General features: G+C 40.8%; 1 protein-coding gene across 1 annotated transcript; it reads left to right on the top strand.

The window, feature by feature from the left end:
* The first annotated feature begins 347 nt into the window (after positions 1–347).
* On the top strand, positions 348–11433 carry LOC124165467. Its single transcript, XM_046542901.1, has 2 exons — positions 348–560; positions 9516–11433. Exons 1-2 carry the CDS (start codon positions 482–484, stop codon positions 11282–11284), a joined length of 1848 nt encoding a protein of 615 aa, XP_046398857.1. The 5' UTR covers positions 348–481; the 3' UTR covers positions 11285–11433.
* The last annotated feature ends 6578 nt before the right edge of the window (positions 11434–18011 follow it).

Genomic DNA, 18011 nt, shown 5'->3' with positions numbered 1-18011 from the left:
AAGCGTACCTATACTCTGCCTACCATTTCTTCAGGAAGTTCGACACCCATTCCTGATTTTTTTAATTCTTTCACGACCCTCCCAATATCTCGCACATCCGGCCTACGCCTGTAATCCCTTCGTGATTCTCTCCATCAAATCCGTCGGAAGCCACCGTAATCCCACCCAGAAGTACTGTTAAGCAGACGATTTGAAAATCAAAAAAAGTTGTACCGATGAGAGAAAAAAAACAAGACAGAAATCCTGGCTTGCATCTGCCGAGCAATCCCCACATCCGGCTTCTCTTTACTCACTCTTTAAACTTAAAAAGAAATTCCGAGTAAACCCGACACGATGGCAAACGAGTCCACAGTCGATAGGAGCAGCTTCATAGGCGGCAGGTGCAGGTAGATGCACTCCCACTCACCGAGCAAGTATAGCGGAGATACAGACATTCAAGGCTGAAGTCGGTCGCCCCATACAAGATCCAAGAATATCGAAGATGATAATAATTCACCGAGCAATATACCTGTATATCTTCTTGAGAATCACAGATGTCGCAACGCAGCAACCTGAAAACGGTGAGTACACCAATTTTTTTATCCCAGTCGTTCCCATCTACTACGTGGAATTAATATGACATTAAAATGAAAATCTCCAGATACAAGCATAAGTTGCGCCTCAGATTTTCGCAAAGTAGTAGTAGTATTTTGTTTGAGGGTGCCTCGACAACTAAGGTAATTTGCACCACCGACAATCTATAAAATCAAAATTTTAAAAGATACATTTTTTTTAAATTAAACATTCATAAAAAATTTGAAAAAGAAGGGGTAGTCAGATGATAAACAGGTTAAACACTATTAATTAGCCCGGTCTCTATTAAAAACTTGATGACTCGGCTGATACTATCAGGATTTTTGCAAAGTTAAAGCTTAGTGATAAAAGATCGATTTTTTTCCCGGCTATTAATACTGATAAAATCTACTCGGGTAAGGCTTTATGTGGCCAACGTTTCGATAAGAAAATCCCTCATCGTCATTAATCATCGCTACATCGGGGCTAAGACTGTCTAGTCCAGTCTTAGCCCCGATCAATGCTATAACAAAAGGCATTATAAAACTGATCCCCAGTGTTTAAACATGTTATAAATCAATTACATTAGCCATATCCTAAAAATATCCAAAACATCTTACGAATCACCGAGTGCATTCCACTACTTTAGGACTAGACTTCACGCCGCGGCCCAATAACGATCAAAACATCCCTCAATATAGCTTAACAACGAATTGAGAGAATTAACTAAAATACTTAGAGAATGAGAAAACTATAATTACTTTATTGTCCATTTTAATGAACTACTACTTCGCCACACATGCATAGCCACCACGTAGACATCCCCAGGGAGTTCTTGCAAATGTTTTCTGTGTAATACCTGAAAATGGTTGAGTCAGCACAAACAGTATTTTTAAGTTCGATAAAAAGATGAGTACAAAAATTTGTCGAATTTTTTTATGAATGAGCTGTACTACGATGCACAAAGGTTAAGAAAACACTTAGCTGTTTCACTAAATAAAATATATTGCGACCGGTTTCGATACAGCGTATCATCATCTGGCAATTACAAGTATCAGTACACAGAATTTATACCCTTGAAGGCGTTAGAGGGGTGGTAGAGTGGAGGTGGAGAAAGGGGGGAACTTCGGAGTATCCATTATTGGATGCAATTAGTTTGATTGTGTTTAGCTCCTTCATCCTGTTGTAATTCGACAATGGAATCAATCATAATCTGTGAAGCATACAATGTATTGCTGATAGTTTGTGAGAGAAGTGGTGTCTTGAATTGCGGTGTATTATTTGGTGGAGGGGGTAAGGGAAGGGAAGGTAGGTTTGGGAAGTACGTCGCTGATGGGTCACTGCACGGTGTAGCCGAGGGTTGGTGTATGATGACGAAATACCGGGAGGGGTGTTATGGAGTGGTGAGTGTCATCCGTAATGGTTTCTCAGAAAAAACATTGAAAAGTGGTGAATGGTGAGAATACAACTGCTCGTTAACTAATGTTATGTTGGGTGAGGTTTGGCCCACTAAAATTTCCAACTGCTCGAGTGCGTCAAGCCCTGGGCCGTTGTTTTCTTTATGTAGGATTATCGGTTCGAAATCGCTTGTGTGGTCGGAATCCAAGAGGTGTTTGGCAAAGTGTGAGGTTTCTTTGTTGTTAATAAAACATGAACGATGTTCCTTGGCCCGGATGTTGAAATTCCGTCCAGTTTTTCCTATGTAACAGGAATTGCAGTCATTGCAACGGAGTTTATATACTCCGCTGTGTTCTCCGGCACTAATTTTGTCCTTGGCACTGCCCAACAGTTTGCCCAGTGTTGCCCAGTATTTCGTCATCATACACCAACCCTCGGCTACACCGTGCAGTGACCCATCAGCGACGTACTTCCCAAACCTACCTTCCCTTCCCTTACCCCCTCCACCAAATAATACACCGCAATTCAAGACACCACTTCTCTCACAAACTATCAGCAATACATTGTATGCTTCACAGATTATGATTGATTCCATTGTCGAATTACAACAGGATGAAGGAGCTAAACACAATCAAACTAATTGCATCCAATAATGGATACTCCGAAGTTCCCCCCTTTCTACACCTCCACTCTACCACCCCTCTAACGCCTTCAAGGGTATAAATTCTGTGTACTGATACTTGTAATTGCCAGATGATGATACGCTGTATCGAAACCGGTCGCAATATATTTTATTTTGTGAAACAGCTAAGTGTTTTCTTAACCTTTGTGCATCATGAAGGAGTTTCACCATGTTACGCCAACCACCATCGCATTTATCATGAGCTGTACTACCACAACTTATCGAGCCTAAATACAGCATAATTCAAAAATCTAAGACTGCCCCACATAAAACTAGCCGTTTCTGTTTTCAAACCGGAAAATATTTTAATGCGTACACGAGCCGTAAGAACTAGGTCCCACATCCCATTGCAATTTTATATTATGGTAACTTGAAAATATATACCAGTAATTTGGCCCGTTTCAAATCACTTTTCCCTGAACATATACGCAATTTTCCCGGAAGTACTTGAACAACTCAATTATATGTTACTGGTGAGTTGACACGAATTAGGTGTATAAATAGATAAGAGAGAGATTCTCCGCGTTTATCGAATCAACTTTTATGCAATTCCCCTCACTAAGTCAGCCCATGATTTAGTTACATAAACCAGCAAGACCTCTTTGGCTACAATCTAAAAGATGATGGCACCATTTACGGTCACCACGTGCGTCAACGGAAACTACGGACTACCTATTATGTATCATAAAGGTTGTCAGAGCGCCTCGGTAAAAGTAACGAGAATATGATGAAACTTTGGTCACATATTCTTAGAAAGACGGACTTGAATTATTTGACGGTAAAAAAGTTATTGAAACATGGGCTCTTATGGATAAATACGATTTTTTTGAGCTAGCAAAGCAGTTTGTGACAAGAAGTTGTAAAGACGGGACTCATTGGAGGAAAATTTTGTGAAAACATCTAAATATGAACGGGAAGTTTTAAGTTCATGATAAAATAAGAAAGATACTTGCGAAAAAATGCCTGAAACCGGCAAGGCGGCTGGGAATCTCTGGTACCAATATCGCAGAACGAAAACAGCTACACATAAATTAAGCAAATATATTTATTTTCCTGGCTTTTACATACGTCTAACATATTTTTACTAATTTAGGATTTACCAGTTACATTGTGAATATTTAGTCAAAAGTGTCGTCAACAGTTCAGTGTGCAAAGGTTCGAAGCAGTGTTGAAACTAGTATAGTTGACTACTGTAAATACATTTAAAAAATCATTTTTGACATATGAATGGCTCTGAGGAGCGAGATAGCACTCACATTTCATTCCTATTTATGTTTTCTTTAGTTCAATTTTTTGGTGACTCTTTTTCGTAAATAATAGGAAGCCCGAGTACATCATTTGACATCAGCCGATGCCGCTTCTAACTACCTTAAGCAACAAGTAAAAATTCGAGTCACTTTATAAAACCTGTAAATGTTTTACCTCGAGAAACTGATGCGCCGATGTAGGTTAATATCTTAATACTAAACCCACTTTGTACTGTCTCAAAGAGTTTGGGTTCCAACTCGTAATCAATCAATTTTTCACAAGTTTACTAATCTGTATTTTTGACGGCGAATAAAATTTAGGATTAAATATGCTGAATTCAATCCAAGGAAAAATATGAAAAAATTAAAATCTGCCCAAGGCCAGTGGCGTAGCCAGGAATTTCGTTGGTGGGGGGGAGTCGAAAACCAGGGGGTATGAAATTGATGAAAAACATGGTACTAATCAATGGGTTTTAAACTAATACGAACACTTTTCATAATGGAAAAGCTTAATTTGCTAAAGAAATATTCATGATTTATAAATTCATGATTTTTCAATGTTTTGTTTTCTTTTTTGAAGGAAAATACTCGCGTTTTTAAATTTCGGGGGGTCAGGACCCCCCGGGCTACGCCAATGCCGGAGGCGGTTACATAAATAATTAATATAATGCCCATTCACACAATGAGGAAGAAGTGGCGGAGGGGATATATTTAGAATATCCAAACAATCTCACCACGTCAGTGGAAGTTTAAAAACGCGAGGTTAATTATAGTAGCCGTCCCAAACGGTAGAAAATAAAAATGGCCCAGTGGTATAGAAACGTGAAGTCAAAACTAAAAACTGAAACATCAAACATAAAAATAAGAATCACATCCAAGACTGCACCGCACTCATTCATTCACACGGAAGGTTAGCGGGGAATAATTTGATACGATAAAAATACTTGACTCGCTACGCAAAATATGGAAATATTTCGTTGGACAAGCATGAAGGCACGAGAGTCATGAAATGATAAAATGTAAAAAATTAAAATAATTTTTAAAGTTAAAATTCATCTAGTAACTAGGTAACAATAAGATAAACAAATCATAATTAGCGCCTAAAGATGATAATAATTCATTGAAACCCGCTCTGGCAAAAAATAAGTGGTATAAGTAATTGTCTGACATCCAGGACAACTTTTAATGATAAAATCAACAACAATGATACATAAAAGCAGGCATTAAGAAATATAGGCAAAATCAGTACTTACAGACCTCTACAATTTCCGTCTCCCTCTAGCCTCGCTCCACACGCAGAACTTCCGCCATAGTCTTCATCGTCCACTGGTGTTCTATCCCAAACACCGAAGTTGTCTCCACCTCCTCCTGTCCAAGGCCTCCTCTCCGGTGTCCTAGTACCTCCTTTTCAACCTCGATGCGTCTGTCACCATCAGCCTTTTCATTCCTCCTCTCTTTTCTTCTTCCACTGTTCCCTCGACTGCTGCATTCAAAATTCCCTCCAGTTTAGTTTTCAATAATGTTCTTTCCTCCCCAATTCTTTCCAGCGTCATTGTCATTTATCCTGGAATCAACACCATCCCTAACTCAAAAATCGGACATGTCGGTGCATCACCAATCGGTCCCTCCCCCATTGAAGCCTATACTACACTAAATACAGCATTATTGATTTTTGGTATTAAATATTAGGTATAAATTACTGTGCACAGAGATATTTATCAAGTAATCTAAAGTTTTTTATTGCAATGCCAAATGGCTCAAATTGGACGAGGTTCGATTAACCGAGGGCATATTCTACAAAACTTATGTTCAGATGATAACAAATACAGTAAAAACATCATAATATGCATTATCACATTACTCTAACCTTTACTGATGAGAGAATTGCGGAGAATCTTTCCTAAATCCACGAAAAACGTCCACCTGACATGTTTTCAACATGACAACGAATTTAATGCCATGGTATAAGTGTGACCTAGTAAACCGTAACCTAGGAATAAATCGCTGCGCGAGTAACTCTTCTAGTTTCGTATTCTCTCACTAAATAGGTGTCCCTCCCACTACATAGGTACAAGTCATCCTTTCTGAGTCAGTAAGCGAAACGTCTGACTTTAGACGGCTACTACTATATGCCGCGGCTGTAGCGAGACTCTGCGACAGTTTTCGTTCGAAGAGATTTTCGACCTTTTTGACTTCGAAAATGGCTGATGTTCGAGAATAACGTGCAGCGTTGAAATTTTGTTTTCTACTCGATAAAAGAGCCTCGTACGCGATTGAGTTGTTGTCTACAGCTTACAGAGAACAAGCCTTGAAGAGAACTCAAATGTGCGAGTTTTATTCGCGATTTAAACGCGGCAACATGCCGATAGAAAACATTCAACGCCTGTACTGGCCTTCTATGCCCAGAAATGATGAAAACGTGGGGTGGTTCACAAAGGGGTGGAATTCTCTCGGATGAATAGGGTGTTGAAAGGGAAATGTTTTGAGGACATCCCGGAAGGTGAAAATAGAATAGAAGGCGGCGCTGCAAGGCATCGGAAAGGACGAGTACCAAAGGTGAACCGCGCGGTGAAAAAAAAAGTATGAAACTATGTATTAGAGTAAATGGAAATACTTCGAAGGTGACTGACGTTCGTAACACAAAAAAAATAAATTCTGAATTTTTTTAAAACTTGGTCCGGTTATTTTTTGGTCCCCCTCGCATGCACGCGGAAAGTGAAGCATACCAAGTATGCAACTTTGGTCGCAGATTTCTTTTTCTGGAAAAATTACAACATAAATCTAATTAATATTATTTGATTTAGCAATGGGTGCGTACTACCAGTATGTCGCGAGTATTCACCGTATCAGAAAAGTTTTCGCACGAAGGCTGTATTCGTAGAAAAAAATTCGTAGAGCACTCGCCGAATTCCATGAGTTCTTCCAGAGAAGAAATTTCCCCTAGTATTCCTCGTCTCCCATGTTAGCGCAACCCTGCCATCAATTATTTGAAATTGCCTATTCATCTTAATGATGGTAATAAGGTGGCCAAATGCCACAAAGGACTGTTACGATAACTACGGTGTAATAAAATTTATTTTGAAGGTTTGAAAAAGCAAATGACTACGTCCATTCATCCCACTTTTTGTCTGCTTGACCTCCAGCGGTAAAGCTCAAGGCAAAGCATATGAGGTGTGCCCTTGAAAATCATGGAGATACGTTATGTCATTCGTTCAGAAAAAGGCCCAGGTTGATGAAAAATTTCTCGGGATTCCCACCGGGTGTGGTATTGGGTTAATTCTCCCAACGTTTCAATGGCTGAGTCTGCCATCGTCTTCAGGGGTTTAACTAATAATGGTACTTTTTTAGTAACGTAAAAAGTACCATTAAGAGTAAACCTGAAGACGATGGCAGACTCAACCATTGAAACGTTGGGAGAGTTAGCCCAATACCACACCCGGTGAGAATCCCGAGAAATTTGTCATCAATCTATACGCCGGGAAAACCTAAAATTTTAAGTCCCAGGTTGATTGTAAAGGGAACATTTCCCCAGGACTGTCCCTCGTCCCGCAAACATTACTAACAACAAATCTATCGCTGACTTCATTTAACCAACAAATTTGCAAATTGGTTGGGCCAAGTATTTCCATTCCCCTTGAAATAGATTTCTGGCTTACAAGAGGTCAACAACCCTTTATAATTGTAGTTATTGAAATATTTCTGCTTATGTTTTTTTATTAAGGCCCTCTTGAGATATCACTCGCCATACGCGCTTTTTCCTATACCAAATAAATCTTCATTTTTAATTAGAGGCGTGACGTCACCCCTGATGGGCTAAGGTTAAATCAATATTTGTTCATTGCAAAGGAAATTTTTACGCATTCTCGCATTTAAACGGAAGGAAGCGCGGTAGAAATTTAATCGTTAGGGTAGATACATCACAGGATGATAGACGTGGGGAAGAACATTTTCAGACATAGGAATATGAGGGGTAATACGCTAATTTAATCAGTTATTCTGTTTTAATTCGAGTACAACGAAAGTGAACAACAGTGAGGTGATTTTCTTATCCAGAGGCCTTAAGTGAAAAAAACAGGTCATAGATTAAGACAACAAATGGCTGTTCCTCACGGTAATTGGCATAAAAGAGATGAGCTAAAACTGTTAGCCGTCTCTCTGAGCAATGTAAACAATGTGTAAAATTGAAGGAAAATTTCTCGGGTTTCCCACCGGGTGTGGCATTGGGTAATTTATCTCAACGGCGTAGTCTGCCATCTTTACACCCGTAATATTTCACGTCTACTTTTTAAGCTACAGGGCACCCTTCTTTTTGTCCCATACGTCATACAGAATTTGCGAATGAGGAAATTCAAAGGAACATCTTACCTTATGTACTCATGGGTAGAATCTTTACGGTACTTTATTTATTTAATGTTTAAAATTGTACCCAAGATAGCGATTTCTTTCGTTATTCTTTCATTTCTTCACACCACTCTTCCTTAACAATCAAGACGGCAAGTCGTAACTATAATTATGTATTAAACTTATTGACAAAAGTACTTGGCGGTTTCCAGCCACTGTTTCCACAGTAAAGTTCTCATTTTTCATGCGTGGAATAAATATTAGTATTAGGAAAGCAGTCTTTAACCAGGACTTTCCTCGTGTATTTCCGAGCACTATCACACACTTTTGACACAATTTGTGCCATTTATCTCACCAAATTCCACGTACATATGGCATGCTGTGGATTGAGACTTTTCTCACGATTCCAAGTATAAATAATAAAACAAACATTATGTTTCGAAACCCGTACTTTTTAACAAAATTTAGTTTATTTCTGAATCTATCGTCACAACATTGCACGAAGTGAACTCGTGAAACATTGATTTGATCGAAAGATAAAATTCAAATTTACCTACCCCAACCCAAAATATTCTACGTCAGAAGTAGAAATAAGATTGCAATAACAAAATGAAAGGGAACAATTTCCGCTCAATCAGCTGATCAATCACTGACGTATGTGTTCTTAAGAGATAAAAAATAAAAATAAACAATAATACATGCCATATCCTTCCTTTAAAACGTCTGTGACGACGAATTTTAAAAGAATATATTTTAAAAGAAGATTATTAATCAAGTTTTAAAAAATATTCTAGCATGGCTCAACAGCCATATACTCATTCATTACAACACCATTAATATTAATTATCTCAATCAGCTGATCAATCACTGACGTATGTGTTCTTAAGAGATAAAAAAGAAAAATAAACAATAATACATGCCATTTCCTTCCTTTAAAACGTCTGTGACGACGAATTTTAAAAGAATATATTTTAAAAGAAGATTATTAATCAAGTTTTAAAAAATATTCTAGCATGGCTCAACAGCCATATACTCATTCATTACAACACCATTAATATTAATTATCTCAATCAGCTGATCAATCACTGACGTATGTGTTCTTAAGAGATAAAAAAGAAAAATAAACAATAATACATGCCATATCCTTCCTTTAAAACGTCTGTGACGACGAATTTTAAAAGAATATATTTTAAAAGAAGATTATTAATCAAGTTTCAAAAAATATTCTAGCATGGCTCAACAGCCATATACTCATTCATTACAACACCATTAATATTAATTATTTTCTTTGGCAGGGAGCGGGAGGATTGCATATTCCAAACACGCCGTCCCCAGCTTCCACCCAAGAATCGACCGTACGTCGGCTTTCCCGGGATTAGGAACTGGTGACGTCACGGAAAGAGGAGCTACATACTGGCTGGCGCGCCCCACCGACGATACCCGCTCCATCTCTGGACTATCGGAGGAAGCTGGAACACCACCAAATTTTGAAGCCGCGCCAGCTGCCACCGCTGCGACTCGATACGAATATCCTGTATCATATAGTTATTCATCGCAAGATGCTAAAGGCCATGGTTTAACGGTACGCAGTTTCAAACCACCACCTTATCCATATTTACCTTATGAGGACACTTATGGTTCGAAAGACAAGGATTTCACAACTCAAGACTCTGGAGAAACGGGCGAAACATGGAGAGAAATGTGGGATGACGTGATCTGGGCTATACCTGCTTATTTAAACCAGCCCACAATGAATCCAAAGATCTCTTCAGACATCTTTCCCATGATAAATAAACTCTATTTTCCAAAAAACGATGCCGTAAAGGATGGGGAAACGCCGCCAAGACTCTTGAATAACGATGCCAAAAATATCGATCGAGAGGAGGGGAGACCAAATAGGCATAGTGATTCCACCGAGCCAAACGGAAGTTCTTTCAGTTGGAAATCGTTACCGCACCTATCCAAAGTGGACATACGATCTCGAGGTAATAGCCAAGATGCCTCTCAAAAGCAGTACAGAGCAATACAAGGATTGCAAAGATATCTAGGCGCAAAGACGAGTAATGAACTAACTGAAGACTACACGTTGAACCCCTCGAAGAGCAAATGGAAATCAGGAAATACATACTTCAGCAAAGATGGAGGACTGCCTTCTGACGATATTGGCGGAGCCGAAGGACTCATTTCTCACGACTATCCTTCTGCTGACATTCGCCAAGCACAGATAAGGGAAAAGCCGAGGACTTTGAGTGAATATAAGGGGGGAATGGGACCAAAAGATATTTGGGACAAATACGTTAAGCCGCATGTGTATGCCGATGGTGTTTTCAGCACTGACAACACAAAAACTACACGCGTGGAAGGCAGGAACTACCCGGTGATGACAGATGACACTAGTGACATCATGAAGAAAGAAATGCCGTCAGTTGAGGAACTAGAAGAAAAAGCCGCGAAAATACTCTCTCAAATAGATACATACAAAGACGAATTTCTAAAAAGAATGGAAGGCTATTTTAAGTCGTCAAATATCCTTCCTTCATCAAAGAGCTTCATGGAAAAGAAACGGCAACTATTCCCAACCCAAAAACACACTACCAGGGCTCCAATGCCGCATCAAATTAAACCAATTCTGGGAACTTTGAGTGGTACAACCCCAACGTACGAGTTTCCGGTTTTACAAAATTACAAAAAACAGACATCAAAACTAATCTCAGGACATACCCCGGCTTCTGTAATTATGGCCCCAAGAGAAAGATACACGGATGATTACACTGCGGGAACCAGAATCTTCTGGCCGGCATTGGTCAATTCACCGCTTCAATTCACATCAAAGTTTTCGAAAGCCCTAATGGATTATCTCCAGCAAGTGTCAATGTTTTCGGGAAAACTTCCCATGGTGCTTAGAAATTCTATTCCAGTGACCAACCGCGAAGTAGAAATGACTTTCGGCCCTGACTTTTCGAAACTACCCCCAGGAACTGTGGAAACAATTGAAGGAGGTGCAGGCGGTACTCCAGGTAAACACGAAGGTGGTGGATTCAAGATCAAGATTCACAAATCCTAATCATAGACACATTGAATGTGGCTACGATGTGTATCATAAGACATTCTTGATTATCCGTACTTGTTGTAACACGGTTGCATTTATAGATTTACTAAGTTAAACCTGTTCAAGTGCTCAAATACTGAAAATAAATAATTTACTCTCATCTATTTCTGATGTAGCACCCTTAAAATAAACATTTTACATAAAAGGGTATTATGAAGGATTTGGTGCTTTCCCGGCGAATCTTGTTGATGAAGTCTTCACGGGAAATCAGTCGGGTCAGGATGCACATTGCTGCCAACATTTCAATGGCATTCTCTGCCATCGTCTTCAGGGCGTAATGATTCGCACTGAAGACGATGGCAGAGAAAGCCACTGAAACGTTGGCAGCAATGTCCATCTTGATTCGGCTGATTTCCCGAGAAGACTTAATAAAAGGGTATTTTTAACATATATTTATAAATAACAGATTCCTAACGTCAAAAGGAGATAAACTCAAAACTTTCCTACTCCTTACATGAGTTCGTGGTAACCACTGCAGCAGTCCTTCGCTTAATCCTGATAAGGGAAGAAGTCCAAATACGACAAAACAAATTATTATAACATACGTATAATAACGTAAAAAGGTAAATCAAAATGCCTTGGCCAAGAAAACATGGGCAAGTGATATATTTAAATCCAAACAAATCAATAGTGGTAAATATCCACGAAGGTACATCAAGTAATAATAATAATAATATCGTTTATTTTCGTTATATAAACCTTGGGGTGGGCAGTATCACAGAACACACAACATAAAGATTAAAAACTCACATTAATAACTGAATTTTCGGTGGCATTACCACCTTCCTCGGAGTTACTATCGGAGTCAAAATGATGTGCCGCTGTACTTTGCAAATTTACATCTGAGCTTGTGCGCATGCTAAAGCAACAAATAATACGTCATTTTAAAGATAATTTCAAAGTCAGAGGAGTTGGTGAGTCAAAGGCAGGTTACGTCCTTCCCGGTGGCGAAACATGCGGCCACTCATCAGCGTCAATTCAATGAATGCTACAATGTATCAGTTTTAGCCTCCCTTCCCCCCACAGACCACCCACTCAAACTTAATTCCATTGAATTAACTTACATATGGCTATTCAAAGCATTTCTTCCTCCCGGCTTAAATATCAACCGATAATCCCTTAATTGCCTCAGCTCACTCTTTTCCCCACCTCTTTGGACCCTACCTCCCCTCTATTTCCCCTTCCCTCAGCTGTCCTTTACCCTTCACCTACAGTCTTTTACCTACCTCCGAGGAAGGTGGTAATGCCACCGAAAATTCTGTTATTAATGTGAGTTTTTAATCTTTATCTTGTGTGTTCTGTGATACTGCCCATCCTAGGGTTTTTTACGTTATACATATATACATATACAGTCGAATGTGAACAGTTTATATCGCCTAGTGCATGAAAAAAAAAACAATATAATATTTTCGACAAAAAAATAAATAATCGCAATTAGATATAACACACTAATTACAAAATTTAAGGTGACAAACAAAAGAAATATGAACAAGAAATATGAACACAAGAACGTGAATATAAACAAGAAATATGAACATAAGAACGTGAATATAAACAAGAAATATGAGCATAAGAAAGTGAATATAAACAAGAAATATGAACATAAGTGAATATCAACAAAAGAAATTTAACTTGGGGATAAGGAGGCATTCTTCAGAAACCCATATGTGCTATGTTTAAACCTATTGATATTTGTACTGCTTCTTATTTGGGCTGGGAGAGAGTTCCATATTCGTGAGGCGGTTACTATGAATGATTTGTTCATATGAGGCGTGTGATGTTTTGGAATATGGAGGTCAATGGTATGATTACGGGTAGGTATATTATGAACCTCAGATTTTCAAACGAATTTCTCGTACAAGTATGGCGGGTAACCGGTCGTTAAGACACTAAAGGCTAGAGTTATTATGTTACGCCTCAAACAATCAATTTCATTCCATTTTCATTCCACCAATCTTGTAGGTGCGTCTTCATGGAATGCGTACCTGCTCAATTTTCACATGAGGACGTATAACATCGTGACCGTGCAGGATTACAATTGATTCAATCAAGACAGGGTTAAGTTTGTAATAAATGGGTGAATAAAAATAAAAATAAGTAAAGGCGAGTAAATAAAAATAATGGGTATGGGCACGTGGGTGGGCTAGGGAAAGGTGGTATCGCCTCTCACAGATATTCAGGGCCACAAGTCTGTCCGGACGCTACCCTAGTCGTATCAGGGTTATTTTACGAGGTTGTCTCTTCGGTGGGCTCGGGTCCGTAGGGGCGCTGCTCCCCAAGGGAAGAGATCACCCTCTTCCCCCCGTGCGGGAGTAAATTATTTTGTGTGTTTAGACATGGTGCACGTAGTTTTTGGAGTTGCGACGATTTGAAAAAAAAAAACGATGTAGAGAATGTATGGGGCCATCAGTGACTGGTATTTCTTCCGTGCCTCACAATAGGGCATTCTTTCAAGGGTCTTGATTTACACTGCCTTTCTTTCGTCCTTCATTACGGGGAAATAACGGGAGTACGCTGAGTACGGAGAGAGAGAGTTAACACAGCGAGGCCGTTTTCCAATTCGCAATTATTCACCCTTGGTGCACTTTTCGATCGTCAACTTACGGATGTGACGACAGCAAGGGTGGATCCAAATGGCGAGGGCGCAAGGGAACGAAGGGTAAGTGAACAAGGGAACACGGATGCTCCCTCGTTGACGTGGCCTCGTTGGAAGTGGACGTGAAAATGGCGGCAATGGAAAACTCAGATATCTTGAACTGGAGTTTTAAGTAATTTTGTGTCTATTATGCAAGCTCTTTTAAGTAATATTAAATCGGCATTGTAAATTCTGGCTCTTCAAATGCAAAAATATAAATATAAAGGTGAAATTGATTCTTAAATCAACCACCAGATGTCCTAACACTACCCCGCGCGTCACATTTCGTTACTGTCAATAGTTCACATTATTTCCGTTCACACTTTATGGCGCCAGTAGAGCATTAGCAAGGGAGCAGGGTGCAAGGGAGAAAGGGAACAAGGGAATGAGTGCATACTACGTGGATTGGAAAACGGCCTGAGGCTCCACAGTACATTTATCGCCGTCATCTTTGCTCTCCTGCGAGTTAGAAGCTCCGGCGCGGGGGCCTCCGAACCCGCACGCCTTCGGCCATCCTACGATGAACCTTATGTTCCCGTGACGTGCGCTCAAAAGGAGCAGCCAACCTCCCCTGCCGCCAATAGCCGAATGACCGAGACTGGGCTAGTTCCCGGCCACCCGTCAAGGAGATTCAGGGACCAAGGATTTATTTTACGAGGTTATCTCCTCGGTGGCCTCGGGTCCGTATGGGCGATACCCCTGTGGCGTTACGTAGTTAAATCTTGGAGAATGTGCACCTAAGCCCCAGACATAGGGAACTCCAATCGTCGGTCACAAGCTGGTTCAGGGAAAGACTCCACAAACAAGAAATCAGCACTTTGTTTGTCAAACGACGATTGTCAAAAAAATTTACGAGTTATTTTCAATCAATATCTATTATAAGTAGAAATATTCAAAATCAGAATTATTACAGAAAACAACGATGATAACTAATGACACCATAGGAAACATTACCAAAACTAAGTACTAGCTGTATAATGTTGCTGAAATGACCCATGTCAGTCACGCCATCCGTCCACTACGAGCACCCAAGCAAAAGAGGGCTTGCGTACTCCGAAACGTGTCAGGGTGGTGGGGAGGGAATTTGCAAAGGAGTGGAGGGGTAATAGGGTGATGTTCAAATCAGCCGCAAATCTGCACTGTAGGCGCCCCTGTCGACTGGCACCACTGCAAAACGTCCGTTAGCCAAGCCGGGGTTGAAAGGGGGGAACCGCGTACAGGCCCGAATTTTTCCCCCCGATCTTCTGGGTTGGAGACATAACCAAGTGGGGTGTTCGGTTGTGTATTTTGCCCCACACAAAGTCGAGCCACATCACATGTTGGCGATACCACGAGCATTCGAGTTTTCGATTTGCTTTTGTTTTTTGGCACTCCGCGAACGGGAGTGAATTTGTGATGTGAGTGAGTCGTCCTTCGAACTCCCTAAGTGCAGGGTCGAAGAGCAACCCTGGGAGACGGAGCCATGGCCTGCCCGCGACGTGACCATCATCGGTGAGTGGTATGCGCCAGCATGGCTCGACTTTGATCGAATAATTGTAATAGTAATTTGTAATATACAGTCCACAATTAATATAATCAAGTTCGAGAGTGATCATGGGGAGATGGCTGATAGAAGCAAGTCATTGGAATTCATGGAGGGGAGAGACATAGTGGGGTGAGGTGTTGGAGGGGGGGAGAATAGTGATAGGACAATTGGAGTACTTCTCACTCCAAACTGCATACTTATGCTTCAGCACCCATTTTCCCTCGATTATTATTATAGTTAGTTAGTTATTGTTGTTTTTAGGGTGCGTCGACATCTTAGGTCCTTTTGCACCGCATCATTCCATTCGTAAAAATTCATTTTGGGAGGATCACGTCATAAACCTGAACCTGAAGGAATCTGGATATTTACTTCCTCGGAATATAAAATAATAGGTGATAAAAATGTGTGCATGAATATAAATTGTGTAACGGGGTTAGATTTCATTCAGCAGACCAATAGTTTTCAGAAATTTTATTACCCGACTAAGACGTTCAGGGTCGTCACGAAGCATGTCGTTTAGTCCTCAAACAAGGTTCATCCTATATCGCAATATATCGCCCGATATAGGTCACATTCCGTCAGGATATGTCTCACACTGATTATAGAGTCACATTCCTCACAATGAGTCGGGATTTTCTCTTCTGTGAATAGATAGGAGTGAGTCATGGCGCAGTGCCCTATCCTCAGTCGTGTGATGACTACCTCCTCTCTCCGAGTATTCCTGACCGAAGAGGCCCACTCTGACACGTCAGGTTTCACGCTACGGAGTTAGTTCCCCGTTTGGGAACACCAGCGTTCTTTCCACTGATTTAAAACGTTTCTCTTCCTCGCTACCTGGAGATCACCTGCAACTGCCGTCCTGCTGTTGCAACTCTAGACGAACGGCAAAATATCGCCAAGTCGTCTACAAATAGAGATCCCATCACCGGTTCCTGAATACAGTCGACTACGTCGTCAATAGCAATGGCGAAGAGAGTCACGCTTAAAACTGAGCCCTGGGGTATGCCATTGTCAAGTGAATAAACTTTTGAGAGATGCCTTCCTGTTCGTGCCTTAAAAACTCGGTCGGAGAAAAAGTTTTGAATAAAAATCGGCAAGTTCCCCCTAAAACCCCACGCATGAAGCCTGTCTAAAAATCTCCTCCGCCAGACTGTCATACGCCTTTTCTAGGTCGAAAAACACTGCTACGACATGCTGTCGAAGGAGGAAGGCTTCCTGAATAAAACTTTCTGCACGGACGAGGTGATCTAATTCGGATCTACCTCGGCGGAAGCCACATTGAATGTTTGAGAGAAGCTTTTGCCTTTCCAGCCACCACACGAGTCTCCGATTTATCATTCTCTCCATGACTTTACATAGGCAGCTTGTGAGGGAAATGGGTCTGTAATTATTCGGGTCGGCATTTTCTTATCCTTGTTTAGGGATAGGTACCACTATTGACTCCCGCCATGACGATGGAAAACCCCTGTCAACCCAAAGTTGGTTTAAAGTGAGCAGAACTTCGTCCAATGCCTTTTCCGGAATATTACGGAGGAATGCATTATGTACCTCGTCCGACCCTGGCGAGGTGTTCCTGGTGTCTTCGATGGCGGAGGTGAGTTCCCACAGGGTGAACGGGTCATTGTACGGAGCATCTGTATCTCCTTCTAAGAAAGAAAGGCTAGAGGCTTCGTGTTGACGTTTACGGTGGAGAAAGGAGCCGTGAAAGTTATCATCTCTGCTTGTGTTGGCTAGGACCTTCCCAAAAGCTTCCGAAATGGCGGGCGCTGTTGTCAATAAATTGCCGTCAATTTTCAAGTAGGACACGTTGTTAGGCTGTCCCGAAGCTAAAATGGATTTGACCTTGCGCCATACCTGCGCAAGTGGCGTTTTATAGTTAACACTTGCAATAAATTCCATCCATGAGATCCTTTTAGCCTCTTTCACCACACGACGAGCTTTGGATCGCAGGCGGCGGAAAGAGGCCAAGTTTGTTGCTGTGGGGTCCTTATTAAATATTCGAAGAGCCTTCTTACGAATACTAATAGCTCTGGCACATTCATCGTTCCACCATGGTACCCTTGGTCGTTTTGCCTTACCTCGAGATCGCGGTACACTAACATTTGCAGCTTCTATGATGGCCGAAGTTAAGAGCTCGATGTTTTGTACAGAGTCCCGATTATTATCGTGCAGGTATTTAAAGCATTCTTTAAAATGGTCCCAGTCGCTTTACGGGGGAGCCAGGTAACCGGTCGATTAAAATTGTCATTTACACAGTGGTCTTTTGTAATTAAAAGCGGGAAGTGATCGCTCCCACATAGGTCGTCGTGCACGGCCACGCTAGTCTTCGTTATTAGACTGCTTGATAAAATACAAAGGTCTATGGAGGAGTACTCACCATTAAAACTGCTAAAACGTGTCTTTTCCTCGCTGTTCAATAAAATCAGGTTAGAATCTATAATAAAATTAGATAAAATTCTTCCTCGCCGGTTTTGCTGGGTCCTTGTGCTACCCCACAAGGCGTCATGCGCGTTAAAATCTCC

This window comes from Ischnura elegans, chromosome 9, assembly GCF_921293095.1.
Source record: "Ischnura elegans chromosome 9, ioIscEleg1.1, whole genome shotgun sequence".
Classification (NCBI taxonomy): domain Eukaryota; kingdom Metazoa; phylum Arthropoda; class Insecta; order Odonata; family Coenagrionidae; genus Ischnura; species Ischnura elegans.
This window is presented reverse-complemented; position numbering and strand designations above follow the sequence as displayed.

Coding starts and splice junctions, on each gene's coding strand:
- LOC124165467 (XM_046542901.1), top strand. CDS start 482: ATGATAATAATTCACCGAGCAATATACCTGTATATCTTCTTGAGAATC. Junction 561..9,515: donor AACGCAGCAACCTGAAAACG/GTGAGTACACCA, acceptor TTTCTTTGGCAG/GGAGCGGGAGGATTGCATAT.